Source organism: Balaenoptera physalus, assembly GCF_965194825.1.
Source record: "Balaenoptera physalus genome assembly, chromosome: 13".
Taxonomy (NCBI): domain Eukaryota; kingdom Metazoa; phylum Chordata; class Mammalia; order Artiodactyla; family Balaenopteridae; genus Balaenoptera; species Balaenoptera physalus.
The window spans coordinates 7534400-7550734 of record NC_138892.1 but is presented as its reverse complement, the minus strand read 5'-3'; the positions used below and the strand labels follow the sequence as shown (position 1 = coordinate 7550734).

At 41.2% G+C, this 16335-nt stretch overlaps 1 protein-coding gene and 1 pseudogene across 2 annotated transcripts in view; both read left to right on the top strand.

Moving 5' to 3' along the window:
- Positions 1–107: 107 nt before the first annotated feature.
- Positions 108–16335, top strand: part of XRCC6 (X-ray repair cross complementing 6) — a 29178-nt gene continuing 12950 nt past the window's right edge. The window contains exons 1-8 of the mRNA XM_082420608.1: positions 108–229; positions 1389–1475; positions 4087–4199; positions 8516–8654; positions 8909–9163; positions 10030–10213; positions 14287–14473; positions 16077–16245. Coding sequence (XP_082276734.1) covers positions 1397–1475; positions 4087–4199; positions 8516–8654; positions 8909–9163; positions 10030–10213; positions 14287–14473; positions 16077–16245 — 1126 coding nt within the window. The 5' untranslated portion in view covers positions 108–229; positions 1389–1396. The remainder of the gene's footprint in view (positions 230–1388; positions 1476–4086; positions 4200–8515; positions 8655–8908; positions 9164–10029; positions 10214–14286; positions 14474–16076; positions 16246–16335) is intronic.
- LOC309641061 (small ribosomal subunit protein uS12 pseudogene) lies at positions 236–1074 on the top strand (annotated as a pseudogene). Its single transcript has one exon. The product of its transcript is annotated as a small ribosomal subunit protein uS12 pseudogene (transcript).

Sequence of the window (16335 nt, the reverse complement as noted above, 5' to 3'; positions counted from 1 at the left end):
GAGGCGAGGGGCGGGGTTTCCCAGGAGGGGGCGGGGCTTCGAGGACGGGGTGGTGTTAGTTCGGGACGGGTGTGGGAAGCGCCTTGCGGGAGTGGGCGTGTCAGCTGGACGCGAAAGGTGCGCACTATGCGTGATGACGTAAGGGGCGTTGATTGGGAGCGGGAACCGGAGCTATCGCGTGTGCGGCGCCCCGCCTTCTGCCCAAATTGATCTCTTCATTTCGCTCAAGGTAGGTAGGAAGGGGGCTGAGTTTTGTGTTTGTTGCTCTCTGCCAGGGCTGGCTTCATTTTACTTTGCCCACTCAGTCTTGCGCGTCCCCGTAGCCTCATCGTGGGGCAGCGTCAGGCAGAAGAGTGCGGACCCGAGGGGTGGAGACAGCCTCTGATCCCCGTTCCTTCCTCCGAGGGGAGACGCACCCGGCCTTGGAGGCCCGCCTGCGTTTGAGACCCCACTGGGCATAGCTGGCTGAGGAGTTGGGGGAGATTTGGGGGCGGGATGAGGACAAGTGGGTCTGCTAAAGGACGCAGTACACTGGACCGGGAATCTCTCAAGTCCAGATGATGCCGGAGCTCTTTCGCTCAGTCAGGCCCGTGGCGCAGGCAGGATGGGCAAGTGTCGCGGTCTTCGTACTGCCAGGAAGCTCCGTAGCCGCCGACGAGACCAGAAGTGACATGATAAACAGTACAAAAAAGCCCATTTGGGCACAGCCCTGAAGGCCAACCCTTTTGGAGGTGCTTCTCATCCCAAGGGAATTGTGCTTGAAAAAGTAGGGGCCAAACAGCCAAATTCTGCCATCAGGAAGTGTGTCAGGGTTCAGCTAATCAAGAATGGCAAAAAAATCACAGCCTTTGTACCCAATGATGGTTGTTTGAATTTTATTGAGGAAAATGATGAAGTTCTGGTTTCTGGATTTGGTCGCAAAGGTCATGCTGTTGGTGACGTTCCTGGAGTCTGCTTTAAGGTTGTCAGAGTAGCCAGTGTCTCTCTTTTGGCCTTATACAGAGGCAAGAAGGAAAGACCAAGATCATGAGTTTTGATGATGAAAGCACGATAGTAATAAATTTTCATATGCCAGATGATGCCGGAGGCGGGACTGGACCTCCAGGTCAGGCTGCCCCAGCACACCCGTCAGAGAGGTCATTCCGGGCCACTGGCCCTGAATTGTCCTTAAGGGATAGCTAAGGTGAGGCTATTTCAGGAATGATCCCCATGCCCCTTTACCTTGCATCTCAATTACCAAGCTCTCCAGGCAGCAGGATCCAGCATCCACGTTCCTCAGGAGTAACATGTAGCTTTTAGGACAGAACTCAAAGAAGCCTAGGGGTCGATAACTTTTAGATTTAAATTTGGTTGTTACTGATCTCCACTTTCTTTCATCTTGTGAGCAGTAACCAACATGTCAGGGTGGGAGTCTTATTACAAAAATCAGGGTGATGAGGAAGAAGAAGATCAAGAGGAGGGCCTTGAAGCAGGTGGTAAGTGACTTTCATTAACATGTACCCTTGTGTGTGTGGAAGAAAGACTTTCCCTACCTATCTCTGCTGGGTGATCTTTGCTGTCTTGTGGCCCACGCTTCTCTCCCCAGAGAATCTCCAATACTTTTCTCCCTTTGAACTTTGCAGAGCTACCCTAGGCTCTTTTATTCAGGTCCTACTCTAGTCTATGGAACATTCCTAGCCTTAAACTTTTGCTAGGCACTGGTAGATTGATCTCCAATAAATGACCCTGAACATTGGTATCCTTTGTCACCTTAGGTGGCTCAGGTAGGACCCTTCCTCACCCAGGAAAGTAGTTTTCCTCATTCTCGGACCTCAGTGTAAAAATGCTTTCACCCTTCAATAACTGCAGCAACCAAAGAGTATACATTAGCAACACAGTTACAAGAGTCATTCCCTCACCTAGCCTGCAGGTTTGGGAGTATATGTTCAGACAACACAGTAACACATAGGACAAAGGAAGAGAAATAAGGGGTGCCTGTACTCTACATACTGGTTAATTTAAGTTCTGGGTAGAAATTTTTAAAGTGTTTTTATTTATTAGAAGTGAGAAATACAGGAAATATAAAAAATAAAGCAGAATTCTGTAATCCATGTAATCTACCACCCTAACACAACCACTACTAGCATTTTGGCATTTTGCATGTTTCCTTCATATATCTTTCATTCTTTATATTTCGTAACTATATATAGTTTGTTTTTGTTTGTATCTGATTTTTTATATGGTTGTAATCATAGTGCATATTTTTTTCCATTTTAATTTACATTTTCAAAATTTACATCTTCTTCAAAAAGAATTTTAAACATATATACATAGTTTTGTGTTCTGCCTTTTTTCCTTATTGTATTATAGATATATCTTTCCATCTAACTGCAAATATAGCCTCTATAAATCATTTTAAATATGCTATAATTTGTTCAGTCTACCTTCTGTTGGACATTTTAGTTTTCAGTTTCTTACTTTAATAAACAACATTGTGGAAATTTTTGCATAGGGTTTTTCCATATTTTATTTTCTTTTTTTTTTTTTTTTTTAAATAAAGACTCCTCTTGTGAATTTTTTTTTCTCTTAATTTTGTGTCATGCTTTTATTTATTTATTTTATTTATTTATTTATGGCTGTGTTGGGTCTTCGTTTCCGTGCGAGGGCTTTCTCTAGTTGTGGCAAGCGGGGGCCACTCTTCATCGCGGTGCGCGGGCCTCTCACTATCATGGCCTCTCTTGTTGAGGAGCACAGGCTCCAGACGCACAGGCTCCAGACGCGCAGGCTCAGCAATTGTGGCTCACAGGCCCAGCCGCTCCGCGTCATGTGGGATCTTCCCAGACCAGGGCTTGAACCCGTGTCCCCTGCATTGGCAGGCAGGTTCTCAACCACTGCGCCACCAGGGAAGCCCCATATTTTATTTTCTTAAGATAGATTCCTAAGAAGTAGAATTCACTGGCTCAAGGTAGAATTTTTGTTTAAGGCTCTTGACACGTACTGCTGTATTGCTTCAGAAAAGATGAGTAATTAAATTTATTGCATTAGGAAGCAGCATCGTCAAAAAGGGAGACAACCAGACATTATATGCCTTTTTATGAAAAACTCAACATCACCTATAATGTAATCATGCCAGGAAAAAAAAAAACAAACCGAAATCCGATGAAGCCTCTCTAGGTCCTTAGTAGAAAAGACAGAGGACTATGTTAATCTACACCAAAAGAATGCAGTCAGCAAAATCCAGAAGGTGGAAAACTTACGAGACAAAAGACAGAGGGGGTATCTACAGATTATAAGAGGCTTTAAAACTTTTTTTTTTTTAAAGTCAAAGCCAGTGTTTAGGAATGTTGGCTTGGATGATTATAAAGAAAAAAATGAAGTGATTACCAAAAGTCAAGATGGTGGTTACTCTTGGGAGGAAGGTGGGTGTTAAAATTGGGAGGCGACCTGGAGAGGGCTTCTGGGGTGACTGGCAAGATTCAATTGCCTGATGTGCATGGTGGTTTTAAGGGTGTTCACTTTTTTTCTTTTTTTTTTGGCTGCACTGCACAGCTTGTGGCTTGCGGGATCTTAGTTCCCTGACCAGTGATTGAACCCGTGCCCTTGGCAGTGAAAGCGTGGAGTCCTAACCACTGGCCCACCAAGGATTTCCCTAAGGGTGTTCACCTTAGGGAATTCCTCAGATTATAATTTTGCTTAATGGGCTTTTCTCTATTTGTTTTATTTTATTTTATTTGTTTTATTTTATTTTATTTTAATTCTATTTCTTAGAAGTTTTGGGTTTTTTTTTTTGATATGTTTATGACGGAAGATTTATTAAATTAAATTAATTAATTAATTAATTTTGGTTGTCCCGGGTCTTAGTTGCAGCAGGCAGACTCCTTAGTTGCGGTTCACCAGCTCCTTAGTTGTGGCATGTGAACTCTTGGTTGCGGCATGCATGTGGGATCTGGTTCCCTGACCAGAGGTCAAACCCTAGCCCCCTGCATTGGGAGTGCGAGTCTTAACCACTGCACCACCAGGGAAGTCCCTCTGTTTGTTTTATATGAATAATAAACATGATAAATATGAAACAAGGGCAAATATTTCCTTCTGTTTTTTTCCCCATAGGAGATTATAAATATTCAGGAAGAGATAGTTTGATTTTTTTGATTGATGCTTCCGAGGCCATGTTTGAAACTCAGGATGAAGATGAGTTGACTCCTTTTGACATGAGCATCCAGGTAAGACTACCTTTCATTTAATTAAACAAACAAACAAACAACAAAAAGTATCAACACCACTTTAAAAAATATGGGGATTTCCCTGGTGGCGCAGTGGTTAAGAATCCGCCTGCCAATGCAGGGGACACGGGTTCAATCCCTGGTCCAGGAAGATCCCACATGCCACGGAGCAACTAGGCCCGTGCGCCACAGCTACTGAGCCTGTGCTTTAGAGCCCACGAGCCACAGCTGCTGAGCCCGCGTGCCACAACTACTGAAGCCTGTGTGCCTAGAGCCCGTGCTCTGCAACAAGAGAAGCCACTGCAATGAGAAGCCCGTGCACCGCAAAGAAGAGTAGCCCCCGCTTGCTGCAATTAGAGAAAGCTCACACGCAGCAACAAAGACCCAACACAGCCATAAATAAACAAACAAACAAACAAACTTTAAAAAAAAAAAAAGAGTAGCAGTGTTGGAGAACAGGCCCATTTTATTTTGGGTTTGAACTTCCGACCCTGGGACTACGTTGCTCCCACCTTCTGTGTTAGCCCTGGTAGCAGAAGTGGGCTCCTCTTTCTATAGGGTTGTCAGTATAAAGGAAGGAAAGAAGTTCCAGCTATTATGGTGTGGAGATGAGTCCTTTTGTAAGTGATTATTTGGAAGTTGAGTATTACCTGTGGTTGAAAAAGATTATTACAACAAAAAGACAACCCAATTTAAAAATGGGCACAAGACTTGAATATACATTTCTCTAAAGATGTACAAATGGCCAAAAGCACATGAAAAGCTGCTCAATATCTTTAGGTATTAGAGAAATGCAAATCAGAACCACAATGAGGTATCATACCCACCCACTAGAACTGCTGTAATTTAAAAAAAAAAAAAAAAAGGGGACAATAAGAAGGGTTGGCAAGGATGTAGAGAAATTGGAACCCTCATACATTGTCGGTGGGAATGTGAAATGGATCAGCTGCTGTGGAAAACAGTTTGGCAGTTCCTCAAAGAGTTAAACGTAGACTTATTATATGAGCCAGCAGTTCCCCTCCTAGGTGTTTACCCAATTAAATAAAAAACAGCTACTCAAATCTTGATTCTGCCACTTACAAACTGTATGATATTGGAAAAGTTGCTGAAGCTCTTGATATGTTTTCTCATCTGTAAAATGGAGATAATAATAGTACCTACTTTGGTCTTCCCTTGTGGCACAGTGGTTAAGAATCCACCTGCCAATGCAGGGGACACAGGTTCGAGCCCTGGTCCGGGAAGATCCCACATGCCGCGGAGCAACTAAGCCCGTGTGCCACAACTACTGAGCCTGCATTCTAGAGCCCACGAGCCACAACTACTGAAGCCTGTATGCCACAACTACTGACGCTCGCGCACCTAGAGCCCGTGCTGCGCAACAGGAGAAGCCACCGCAGTGAGAAGCCTGTACACCGCAACGAAGAGTAGCCCCGGCTTGCTGCAACTAGAGAAAGCCCGCATGCAGCAATGAAGACCCAGTGCAGCCAAAAATAAATAAATGAATAAATAAATTTATTAAAAATAAAAAATAAAATAATAGTACCTACTTTGCCAAATTGTTATGTGGATTAAATATTTTTATTTTTTAAATTGGGGTGTAATTCACATAACATAAAATTAACTATTTTAAAGTATACAGTTTTAAGATATTTAGTCATTCACGTCATGCAATAATCACCACCCCATCTCATTCTAAAACTTTTTGAGTAGGTATACAAAATGTTTATATATACAGTAGAATATTAGTCATAAAAAGGAATGAAGTAGTGATACGTGCTACAAGGTGAACCTTGAAAACATTACATTAAGTGAAAGAAGCCAGGCAAAAGGTCACATGCTGTATGATTACATTTATATGAAGTATAGAATAGATAATCCATAGAGAATGCAGATTGGTGGTTACCAGGGGCTGCAGGGGAGGGAGCAACTGCTTAGTTGGTATGAGGTTTGCTTTTGGGATGATAAAAATGTTTGGGAACTAGATAGAAGTGGTGGTTGCACAACATTGTGAGTGTACTAAATTGAACACTGAATTGTTCACTTTAAATGGTTAATTTTGTTAATTGAATTTCACCTCAATTAAAAAGATTACTATTTCTTCATAGAGAAGAATTTTTGTTTTTGTTTTTTTAAATTATTTATTTATTATTTTAATTTTTGGCTGTGTTGGGTCTTCGTTTCTGTGCGAGGGCTTTCTCCAGTTGCGGCAAGTGGGGGCCACTCTTCATCGCGGCATGCGGGCCTCTCACTATCGCGGCCTCTCTTGTTGCGGAGCAGAGGCTCCAGACGCTCAGGCTCAGTAGTTGTGGCTCATGGGCCCAGTTGCTCCGCGGCATGTGGGATCTTCCCAGACCAGGGCTCGAACCCATGTCCCCTGCATTGGCAGGCAGATTCTCAACCACTGCGCCACCAGGGAAGCCTAGAGAAGAATTTTTAAGGATTTATTGTACATCTCATTTCTCATATTTTTGGAGTTTGGAACCAAACAGAAGCTTCTCATGTCCTAATTTGTACACAAACAGTTCTTGCAATTGACAAGTCAGAATATCTTGCATCTAAAAAAAGAATTAATAAAACAATTCTTAATTTTAAAGCAGTGGTTTGCAAACTTTAACCTACATCAGAATCACCTGCAGGGCTGTTGACACAGATTGCAGGGCCTTACCCTGCAGTCAGAATTTCTGATTCTATAGGTCTAGAGGAGGGACCAAGAATTTGCATTTCCAATAGAGCTCCCAGGTGACGCTGATGTTGTTTGGAGATCACTCTTTGAGGAGCACTGCTTTAACCTTTTTTGGATCATGGACCTCTTTGAAGATGTGATGAAGGCTATGTACCCTCTCCCCAAAAAAGATACAGTTCTGCATGTAATTTGAAAGGGTTCATGAAATGCTAACGCCTAGAGAACCCAGAAGCAACTGTAGTATTTATTATGTAGTGAATAAGTGAAACATTCACTGATGAACATAATGTATTTGATAAGGAGCAATGAAAAAACATTTTCTAAAATTCTATTTTAGTTTGTGTGTGTGGGGGGGGGTGGGGGGCGGTTAATAGTAGAACCTAAAGAAGCCCTCACTGGGACTTCCCTGGCAGTCCAGTGGTTAAGACTTCCACTGCAGGGGGCATGGGTTTGATCCCTGGTCAGGGAACTAGATCCTGCATGCTACAACTAAGATCTCACATGCCGCAACTAAAGATCCCGCCAGGCGTAGCCAAATGAATAAATAAATATGAAAAATAAATACATAAATAAAAAGAAATGATTACTTGCCATGAAGATAACTGTCAATGACTAGACATACCGTAAGTTCTGCATTTAAGGAGAGAATTGCTATGGAGGAAGGCCAGGTAGAGTCTCAAGCAGGATATGGAGGGGGGTCACCATGGTTGGTTTATTCCTCAGCTTTGCAGAATCAGAAACTTAATTTTGTCAGTACCCCCAGAATTATAGGCCACCAGGACTGACCACTTATGAGATACTGATTTACTGGATATGGCTTTAGTTTATATTTCCTGGAATACTGATGTCTTTAATTGTGTAATTAGGCAAATTTTATTTCAAAAGTTGCTTTTAGTAGGTATAGATTTATTTTCCATTATTTATTAATGACACATATACTAACATTCACTTAAACCTTTTATATATGTAATTATTTTATATATGTAAATTTTGTTTCTTGGTATCAAACTACTTGAGGAAAAGAGACTTCCCTGGCGGTCCAGTGGTTAAGACTTTGCCTTCCAATGCAGGGGGAGCGGGTTTGATCCCTGGTCAGAGAGCTAAGATCTCACATGCTTTGGGGCCAAAAAACCAAAACATAAACAGAAGTAATATTGTAAAAAATTCAATAAAGACTTTAAAAATGGTCCACATTAAAAAAAAAAAAGCTACTTGAGGAATGATCAGATGGCCTGTTCAAACTCAGCCAATTAAGTAAGTGACATCATTGGGACTCAAATCCAAGTTTTCCGATTCTAGTGCTGGGCTTTTATTTATTTTTATTTCCCTATAGCAGAGTTTCCTTCCTGAGTATATACATGTTTTGAATTCTCTGATTTCTTATGGTAGGGACTGCTTATATGTCTGCTGTATACTTAACCACACTTTGCTTTGTGTTACACATAATATAAATGACCATCACCCTCACTGGATTATGAGTTTCCTGAAGGTAGGGGTCACACCTTACTCTAATGCCATGTACAAATTCAGCAAATATATATTGAGTGCCCTACTATGTGTCAGGCACCTGTGGAGCTTAAGTTTAGTGGTACGTAGTTAAATATTAATTGAAATTTTATGTTTATTTTTTCAGTGTATCCGGAATGTATACACCAGTAAGATCATAAGCAGTGATCGAGATCTCTTGGCAGTGGTGTTCTATGGTACCAAGAAGGACAAAAATTCAGTGAATTTCAAAAATATTTACGTCTTGCAGGAATTGGATAATCCAGGTCAGTAGTATTCTAAGATCAGCTTTTCCCTTACATGAGAAGGTCACTAACGTGCACAAAGAGGGATGTGGAGAAGGAAGCAGATAACATCTTGACTAGGAGTATGCTTTCCTGCACAAGGGGGTTCTTACTGGGGTGTAGACTTTTGTTATGTGGGTTAAACAGCTCTGGGTGAGAAAGAGCTTCTGTTAGTCTTGTAAAACACTGACGCTGTTCCGACTTTTCTGCCCATTTGACTCCCTGTCTCTGATCAGGTGCTAAACGAGTGCTAGAGCTTGACCACTTTAAGGGACAGGAGGGGAAGAAACATTTCCAAGACCTAATTGGCCATGGATCTGACTACTCCCTAAGTGAAGTACTGTGGGTCTGTGCCAACCTCTTTAGCGATGTCCAGTTCAAGATGAGCCATAAGAGGATCATGCTTTTCACCAATGAAGATGACCCCCACGGCAATGACAGTGCCAAAGCCAGCAGGGCCAGGACCAAAGCTGGGGATCTCCGTGACACAGGTCGGCATTCCCCTGTTCTTTTATTTTATTTCTTTGGCCGCATTGTGTGGCTTGTGGGATCTTAGTTCCCCGACCAGGGATTGGACCCGTGCCCCCTGCAATGGAATCGAGGAGTCTTAACCACTGGACCTCCAGGGAAGTACCCCCCTGTTCTTTTTTATAAATTTATTTATTTATTTATTTTATGGCTGTGTTGGGTCTTTGTTGCTGTGCACGGGCTTCTCATTGTCGTGGCTTCTCTTGTTGCAGAGCATGGGCTTCAGGCGCGCAGTCTTCAGTAGTTGTGGCACGTGGGCTCAGTAGTTGTAGCTTGTGGGCTGTAGAGCGCAGGCTCAGTAGTTGTGGCACACGGGCTTAGTTGCTCCGTGGCATGTGGGTTCTTCCCGGACCAGGGCTTGAACCCGTGTCCCCTGCATTGGCAGGCGGATTCTTAACCACTGCACCACCAGGGAAGCCACCCCCGCCCCTGTTCTTTTAACTTGGCACTTAATTTTTTTTGCTTCTTTACAGCTGATGTCAGATAGTTGCTTTTCACCCTTCAGAGTAAAATGAAACAATAAAGTGAAGCTGGGGAAGACCCCTATGTAATATTCCTAGTGAAAATGACCAGGCCATTAGTTGTCTGAAGGGCTCTACCAGAGGGAGCTTTTCTTGACTTTAACACCACCACAAATGGTGGTTATTTGAATAAGTTGTCTGAAGTCATTAGAGCAGCCGATCCCCTTAACCACTTTCTCTAAGTCCTGAAAATATTTATAATCAATCTAGTTCTTTGGGAGCTTTTAACAGCATATTTAAACTTAACTGAAAAAAATTCTCCCTTGCTGGAAATTGTTTCCCCTCACTTTTGTCTATCCTCTCTCCAGGTATCTTCCTTGACTTGTTGCACCTAAAGAAATGTGGGGGCTTTGACATATCCTTGTTCTACAGAGATATTATCAGCATAGCAGAGGATGAGGACATAGGGGTTCACTTTGAGGAGTCGAGCAAGCTCGAAGACCTGTTGAGGAAGGTTCGTGCTAAGGAGACCAGGAAGCGCGTGCTCCACAGGTAGGCACTAAGCCTGGGTCAGCTGCCCACAAGGCCCCTAACTGATCATAAGCCGTGCATGGCTTTGACCTCCCTGGCTCCTTAACTCTGGGCTGTACCACTGCCTCACTGTTCGTCTAAAAAACTTGCTTTATTTCAGGATAGCACAAGCTATTTGCTTCTCTTTCTCTAGAAAGAGCTGGTATGCTGTTTCTCCAAAATAAAACAGCTCTCCACTCCTTTGGGGTAAACAGTTGTGGCCTAACGGTATCCTCAGTTGCACTCACTAGGACATTGTCTGTTTTCTTCTCCTCTGTAAATTGGGGATAATGACAGTACCTGGTATAGAGCAAAAACTCAATAAATGTTAGTTATTATCATTGTTGTTAAAATTGTGTTATTCTAATTTCTTATAAACTTGAGACCAATAAGAACCAGGTAGTTGGATTATCTTCCTTTAGAGACCTTTGACATTAGAATCCTAAGGCCGCCTCAGTGTTTCTTCCTAAAGAGCATCAGACTTTCATTTTAGACTAGTTTCCTCAGTATAGAGCAATAAGACCATTGGTAGTTTTTGAGCTGTTTTCAAGAGATTACTGACAATTCTACTGGAAAACCCATGAAATTAAATATTTTAAGGAAACCATGAAGCAGCTCATTGCTACAGTTATAGTTTTGTCATTATTCTCCTTTTCCTCCCAGGAACTATTTCTCTTTCCTCAAACAATCACCCTGTCACCTTTTGTCCTTCCTGAAATAGTGGAATATTGTTACTGCTACAACTTGGAAATCTACACATATTGGTGGGAGTGGCAGGGGGGATAAAATGGTGGTTAAAAGTAGGTTCTAGAGTCAGATTGGCTTGGATTCTAGTCCTCTGCTGTGTGACCTGAGGTAAATCATGTAACTTCTCTGAGCCTCAGTAAAATGGGAGCAAAAATGGTCCCTCATTATAGGGCTGCTGTGATGATTAAATGGAATAACATAGTAATTGTAAGCGTTAGCTATTCTTACTATTTTGTGAAAGAGTCATTATAGGATACTTGGTAGTAATAATAATAAATTGGAGCTGTTTGAGAATTAATTGTCTAAGGCTTAGAAAATTATTACACTTATTCTTGCTATAATAAAATAATAGAATTATTTTATTGCATAATTATTGTGTGCCAGGCACTGTCCTAAGTTCTTTTTTTCTTTTTCTTTTGAATTTTAGAATTCTATTTATTTTTTATACTGCAGGTTCTTATTAGTTATCCATTTTATACATATTAGTGTATATATGTCAATTCCAATCTCCCAATTCATCACACCACCACTCCCACCCCTGCCACTTCCCCCCTTGGTGTCCATATGTTTGTTCTCTACACCTGTGTCTCTATTTCTTTCTTTTTTTTTTTTATAAATTTATTTATTTATTTTTGGCTGCATTGGATCTTTCTTGCTGCGCGCGGGGCGTTGCGGTGTGTGGGCTTCTCGTTGAGGTGGCTTCTCTTGTTGCAGAGCACGGGCTCTAGGGTGGGCAGGCTTCAGTAGTTGCAGCACGTGGGCCCAGTAGTTGTGGCTCGCAGGTTCTAGAGCGCAGGCCCAGTAGCTGTGGCACACGGGCTTAGTTGCTCCGCGGCCTGTGGGATCTTCCCGGACCAGGGCTTGAACCCGTGTCCCCTGCACTGGCAGGCGGATTCTTAACCACTGTGCCACCAGGGAAGCCCTGTGTCTCTATTTCTGCCCTGCAAACTGGTTCATCTGTATGTCCTAAGTTCTTTGTTAACATAATTACCTCATTTAATCTGTAAAAACAGTGCTTTGAGTTGGATTGAAACCTACCCATTAGTAACATTTATTAACCTTAAATCATTTCAGATGACGTTAAACATAAGCAGCTTGTTTTGTGCTGTGGGCTTTCACATTTTCCTTTCCTTGGTATGACATAAACCACATGATGTTATACTATAACTCTGTTTTAACTTAGAATTATGACATTTTCAAGGTCGAAAGGTACCTTAGTTTATAAATGTGAACATTTAATATGGGGTGGGGGGACTAACTGATTTGCTCTTTTGGTTCAGAAATAGAACCAAGGTCTCTTGAAACCTGAGGCCAGAGTAGACCACATTGACCAGTGCTTTTTCCCAGGATACTAAAATTTAGAGGGCACAACAATTTTTAAAAATTACTTTTGCAGATTGTGCAGTTTTTAAATTGGTTACATTTATTGTCAGCTCTCTTTCAGCAGCCTTTAGACAACTGTGTTTAACACCTAGTAAGCCAGAATAATTTAAAGTAGGAAGCCATCAAATGGGTGGTGTTATTACTAATGCCCATCTGTTACTAATACTCATCTCTGGGGCACATCATACATTACCAAATTGTACCATACCTACCAGGTGCTTGCTCCAGGAACCTAAAATTTCTAGTCAGGGCTCTGTCCCAAACCAATGTTCTTTCTACTGTGTGAACCAATATACCTTTGAACTAGCTATAACTTGTTTAAACATGTTCTCTTCTTTAAAGTAAATACTGCTAAACATTGCACAACAGTGAAGATTGGGTTATTAATTTAAGACTTTTCTTCTTTTAGGATAAAGGTGTTTAAAGCTATAAATTTCCCTCTGAGCACTGATTTAGCTGCATCCTATACCTTTTGATATGTTCTGTTTTCACTTTCATTCAGTTCAAAATCATTTTAAATTTCCCTTGTGATTTCTCCTTTGACCTCCTGGGTTATTTAGAATTGTATTGTTTACTTTCCAAATATTTGAGGTTTTCCCAGATTTCTCTCTGTTGTGGATCTCTAACTTAGTTCCATTTTGGGTAAAGAACATATTTTGTATGATAGAAAAACTTTTTTTCTTTTTTTTTTTTGGCTGTCCTGCACAGCATGTGAGATCTTAGTTCCCTGACCAGGGATTGACCTGTGTCCCCTGCAGTGGAAGCGCAGAGTCCTAACCACTGGACCACCAGGGAATTTCCAATTTCAGTTTTTTTAGATGCATTTAGACTTGTCTTGTGTCTCAGTATATGGTCTGTCCTAGAGAATGTTCCGTGTGTGCTTGAAGAGAATGTGTAGCACAGGTTATTTTTCTGTTCTGCCTTTTTTCCCCACAGTATTGTATTGTAAATATTTTTGCATGTTGTCTTTATTATAGAACACATTTTCAAGAGGTCCTATTGCTGCTTAAGATGTTGATATAAATACTCTGGAGCAATATGTTATAATGGAAAAGTACCTGAGCTTTGAATCAGACATACGTGAATTTGAATACCAGTTTTCATTAGTTGTATGTCTTTGGGCAAGTTAGATAACATCCCTGAGCTTCAGTGTTTACATCTGTAAAAATGACAACAACAAGGTTATTGGGTAGCAAGTAACAGAAACTGACCCTTGACTAATTTCAGCATATTAAAACAAAATCCTGAACAGGGTGGGTAGTATAGGAACCAGGGTGGCACCAGGAATCTAGAAAATAAGAATTATTGACAGTGTCTTTGGGGTACCACTGTCAGCAAGCATCCCCTCCAACCGTGTCCTTTCTTGGTCACTGTTTAAGACCCAGACTCTCAGGAGAATAAGTCTGATGGCTTGAGCCTGGGCCAGATGTGCCCATCTCTTGGTCAGGGTAAAGCACAGCACCTGGATGAACATTTTCCCAAAACTGCAGTGGGGGAAGGGTGGTTCCCTAAGAAAAATTAGGGTTTCATTGTTAAAATAAGAGGGAAGGTATGCTAGACAAGCAGAAGCAGCAGATAATATAGTACTTATAGGATTATTATAATGATTAAATGAGAGAATAACTGTAAAGTGATTTGATAAATTGCTAGGCTCAATTTAAAAAATCATTATTTTTATTACGGTACATCCTTTATCATTATTTTAAGGAGTTAACAATACATTCTGAGACTAATTTTTTGCAATGTAGACCCTGAGATGTATTACAGCAAACTCCATTGTATTATTAAAAAGCTTTATATTTGTATTCGAAAAGCTTAGGTTATTGGAGAGAATAAAACAAATCAGGGCTTGGGTGCCCTGAATGAATTTTAGATAGGAAAATATACTCTTTCTGTCCAAATTAAAAAAATTTTCTCTCCTTCAGGTTGAAGCTTAAGCTCGACAAAGATGTAGCGCTCACTGTTGGCATTTATAATATGGTCCAGAAGGCTCTCAAACCTTCTCCAGTGAGGCTTTATCGGGAAACAAATGAACCAGTGAAAACCAAGACCCGGACATTTAATGTAAATACAGGCAGTTTGCTTTTGCCAAGCGACACCAAGAGGTCCCAGGTAGGTCTCTGCCTTCTTACTGAATTTTGTCCTGTTGAAGAGTTAACAGGGAGGGGGAGACATGATCAGCCTAACTAGTTAAATAACTTTCATGTACGCATCTTTCTAGCCAAGCTGTTGTCATTACCCTTTGGAATATGGCACCTGGATCAGTAATACCTTGGGAGCTAGAAAGTTAGAGCCAGTATTTGGAAGAGGTGTCAGTGAAAACTTCAGCCCTCGATCAGCCAGCATATGCTACTCTGAGTCTTAATAGTCTAATTCCAGTACAATGGCAGAAATTGTTTTATAGTTAACTAGGGAGATGAGCCAGGGAAAGAAAGTGCGTTAGGTATGAAGTGCCCTCATTTTAGGGAGAGAGTTTTTTTTTTTCTTGCCAAACTAACTAGTTTTTCCTGTGCCTTGAAATGATACCCTCATGCCTTTCTTAATCTGAAAGACAGACTAAGGATGCAGAACATTATCTCTCCTCATCCTCTCACCTTTGTTCAATCTATAGAAGGATTTTTTTTAATTGAAGTACAGTTGATTTACAAAGTTCTGTTAATTTCTGCTGTACAGCAAAGTGATTCTGTTATACATATATATACATTTAAAAATATTCTTTTCCATATGGTTTATCTCAGGATATTGAATGTAGTTCCCTATAGAAGGATTTGATATCTGAAATTAAAATCAAGTGAGTCATCCTTCCTTTTTAGTTATGCAAAACGTGGGAGAGTGATTTTGCCTAAGTTCAGGACCTAGAAGGATCAACTAAGTGACTAAAATTAAATATTATTTTGATTCAACCCTTGAGATGTCTTTTGGAGCACAAATTTCAGGCCAGAGTGTCTTGCCCTACTTTTCAGGAGGAGAAGACGACAAGAAATTTCTCCTTCCATTTTGGAAGTAGCTAGTTTTCCATGTTGGTTTATTCATAGGCAGTAGCTCTTCCGGTTACTAAGTTTCTTTCTTGATTAACTGTGCCTACAAAAAGCCTTAAGGGCTCTGTTTTTGTTTATAAAACCCAAATTTGACCTTTACTAAGTTCTGTTACTAATCACATATTTAGGATCAAAATGCAAATGTTAAAGTTTAGAAGTAGTATGTGTGTATGTGTGTGTGTGTGTGAGCCTCCTACACTGAGACCTAGCACAATACCTGACGTAGGTCCTCTCAATAAGTAGGTAAGGTTTGAGCATCCTTTGTGTGTCAGGGATGATGCTGAGGGTTTAGTACACATTAAATGAGGGAAGGAACAAACGCCTGAAGAGCATGGCCTTTAGCACCAGACAGATGTGGTACAGTTCAAAGCCCAATTCGGTTGTATACTCTGGAGCAAGTTACTAACTATAGAGCCTCAGTTCACTCATCTGTAAAACAGAGTTTTTAACATTTACCACCTAGGATTGTTACAGATGATAAACTGGGTGGCAAAAGTAGAGTGCCTGGCTGGCACTCAATAAATGTCAATTGCTGTTGATAGGAGGAAGATGCCTCTGATGAGCCCTCTTCCTGCTCCTTAGAAGAAAGCTGATTTTAACTTGCTAGTGTCATATGGCAACTGTTTCGCATCTCTGTGTAGCCTCGCTATGTGGCCCTCGTTGTTCCCCTTCTGTAGACCTATGGGAGTCGTCAGATTGTATTAGAGAAAGAGGAGACAGAAGAGCTTAAACGGTTTGATGAACCAGGTTTGATTCTCATCGGTTTCAAGCCCTTGATAATGCTGAAGAAGCACCATTACCTGAGGCCCTCCCTGTTCGTGTACCCCGACGAGTCCCTGATAAATGGTAAGGGGCCTAAACCAAGGATAAACGAATAAGTAACGCAGAAGGCAATTTACTGAGCAGCATTCCTAAATGGCTGCTGCTGGAAACTAT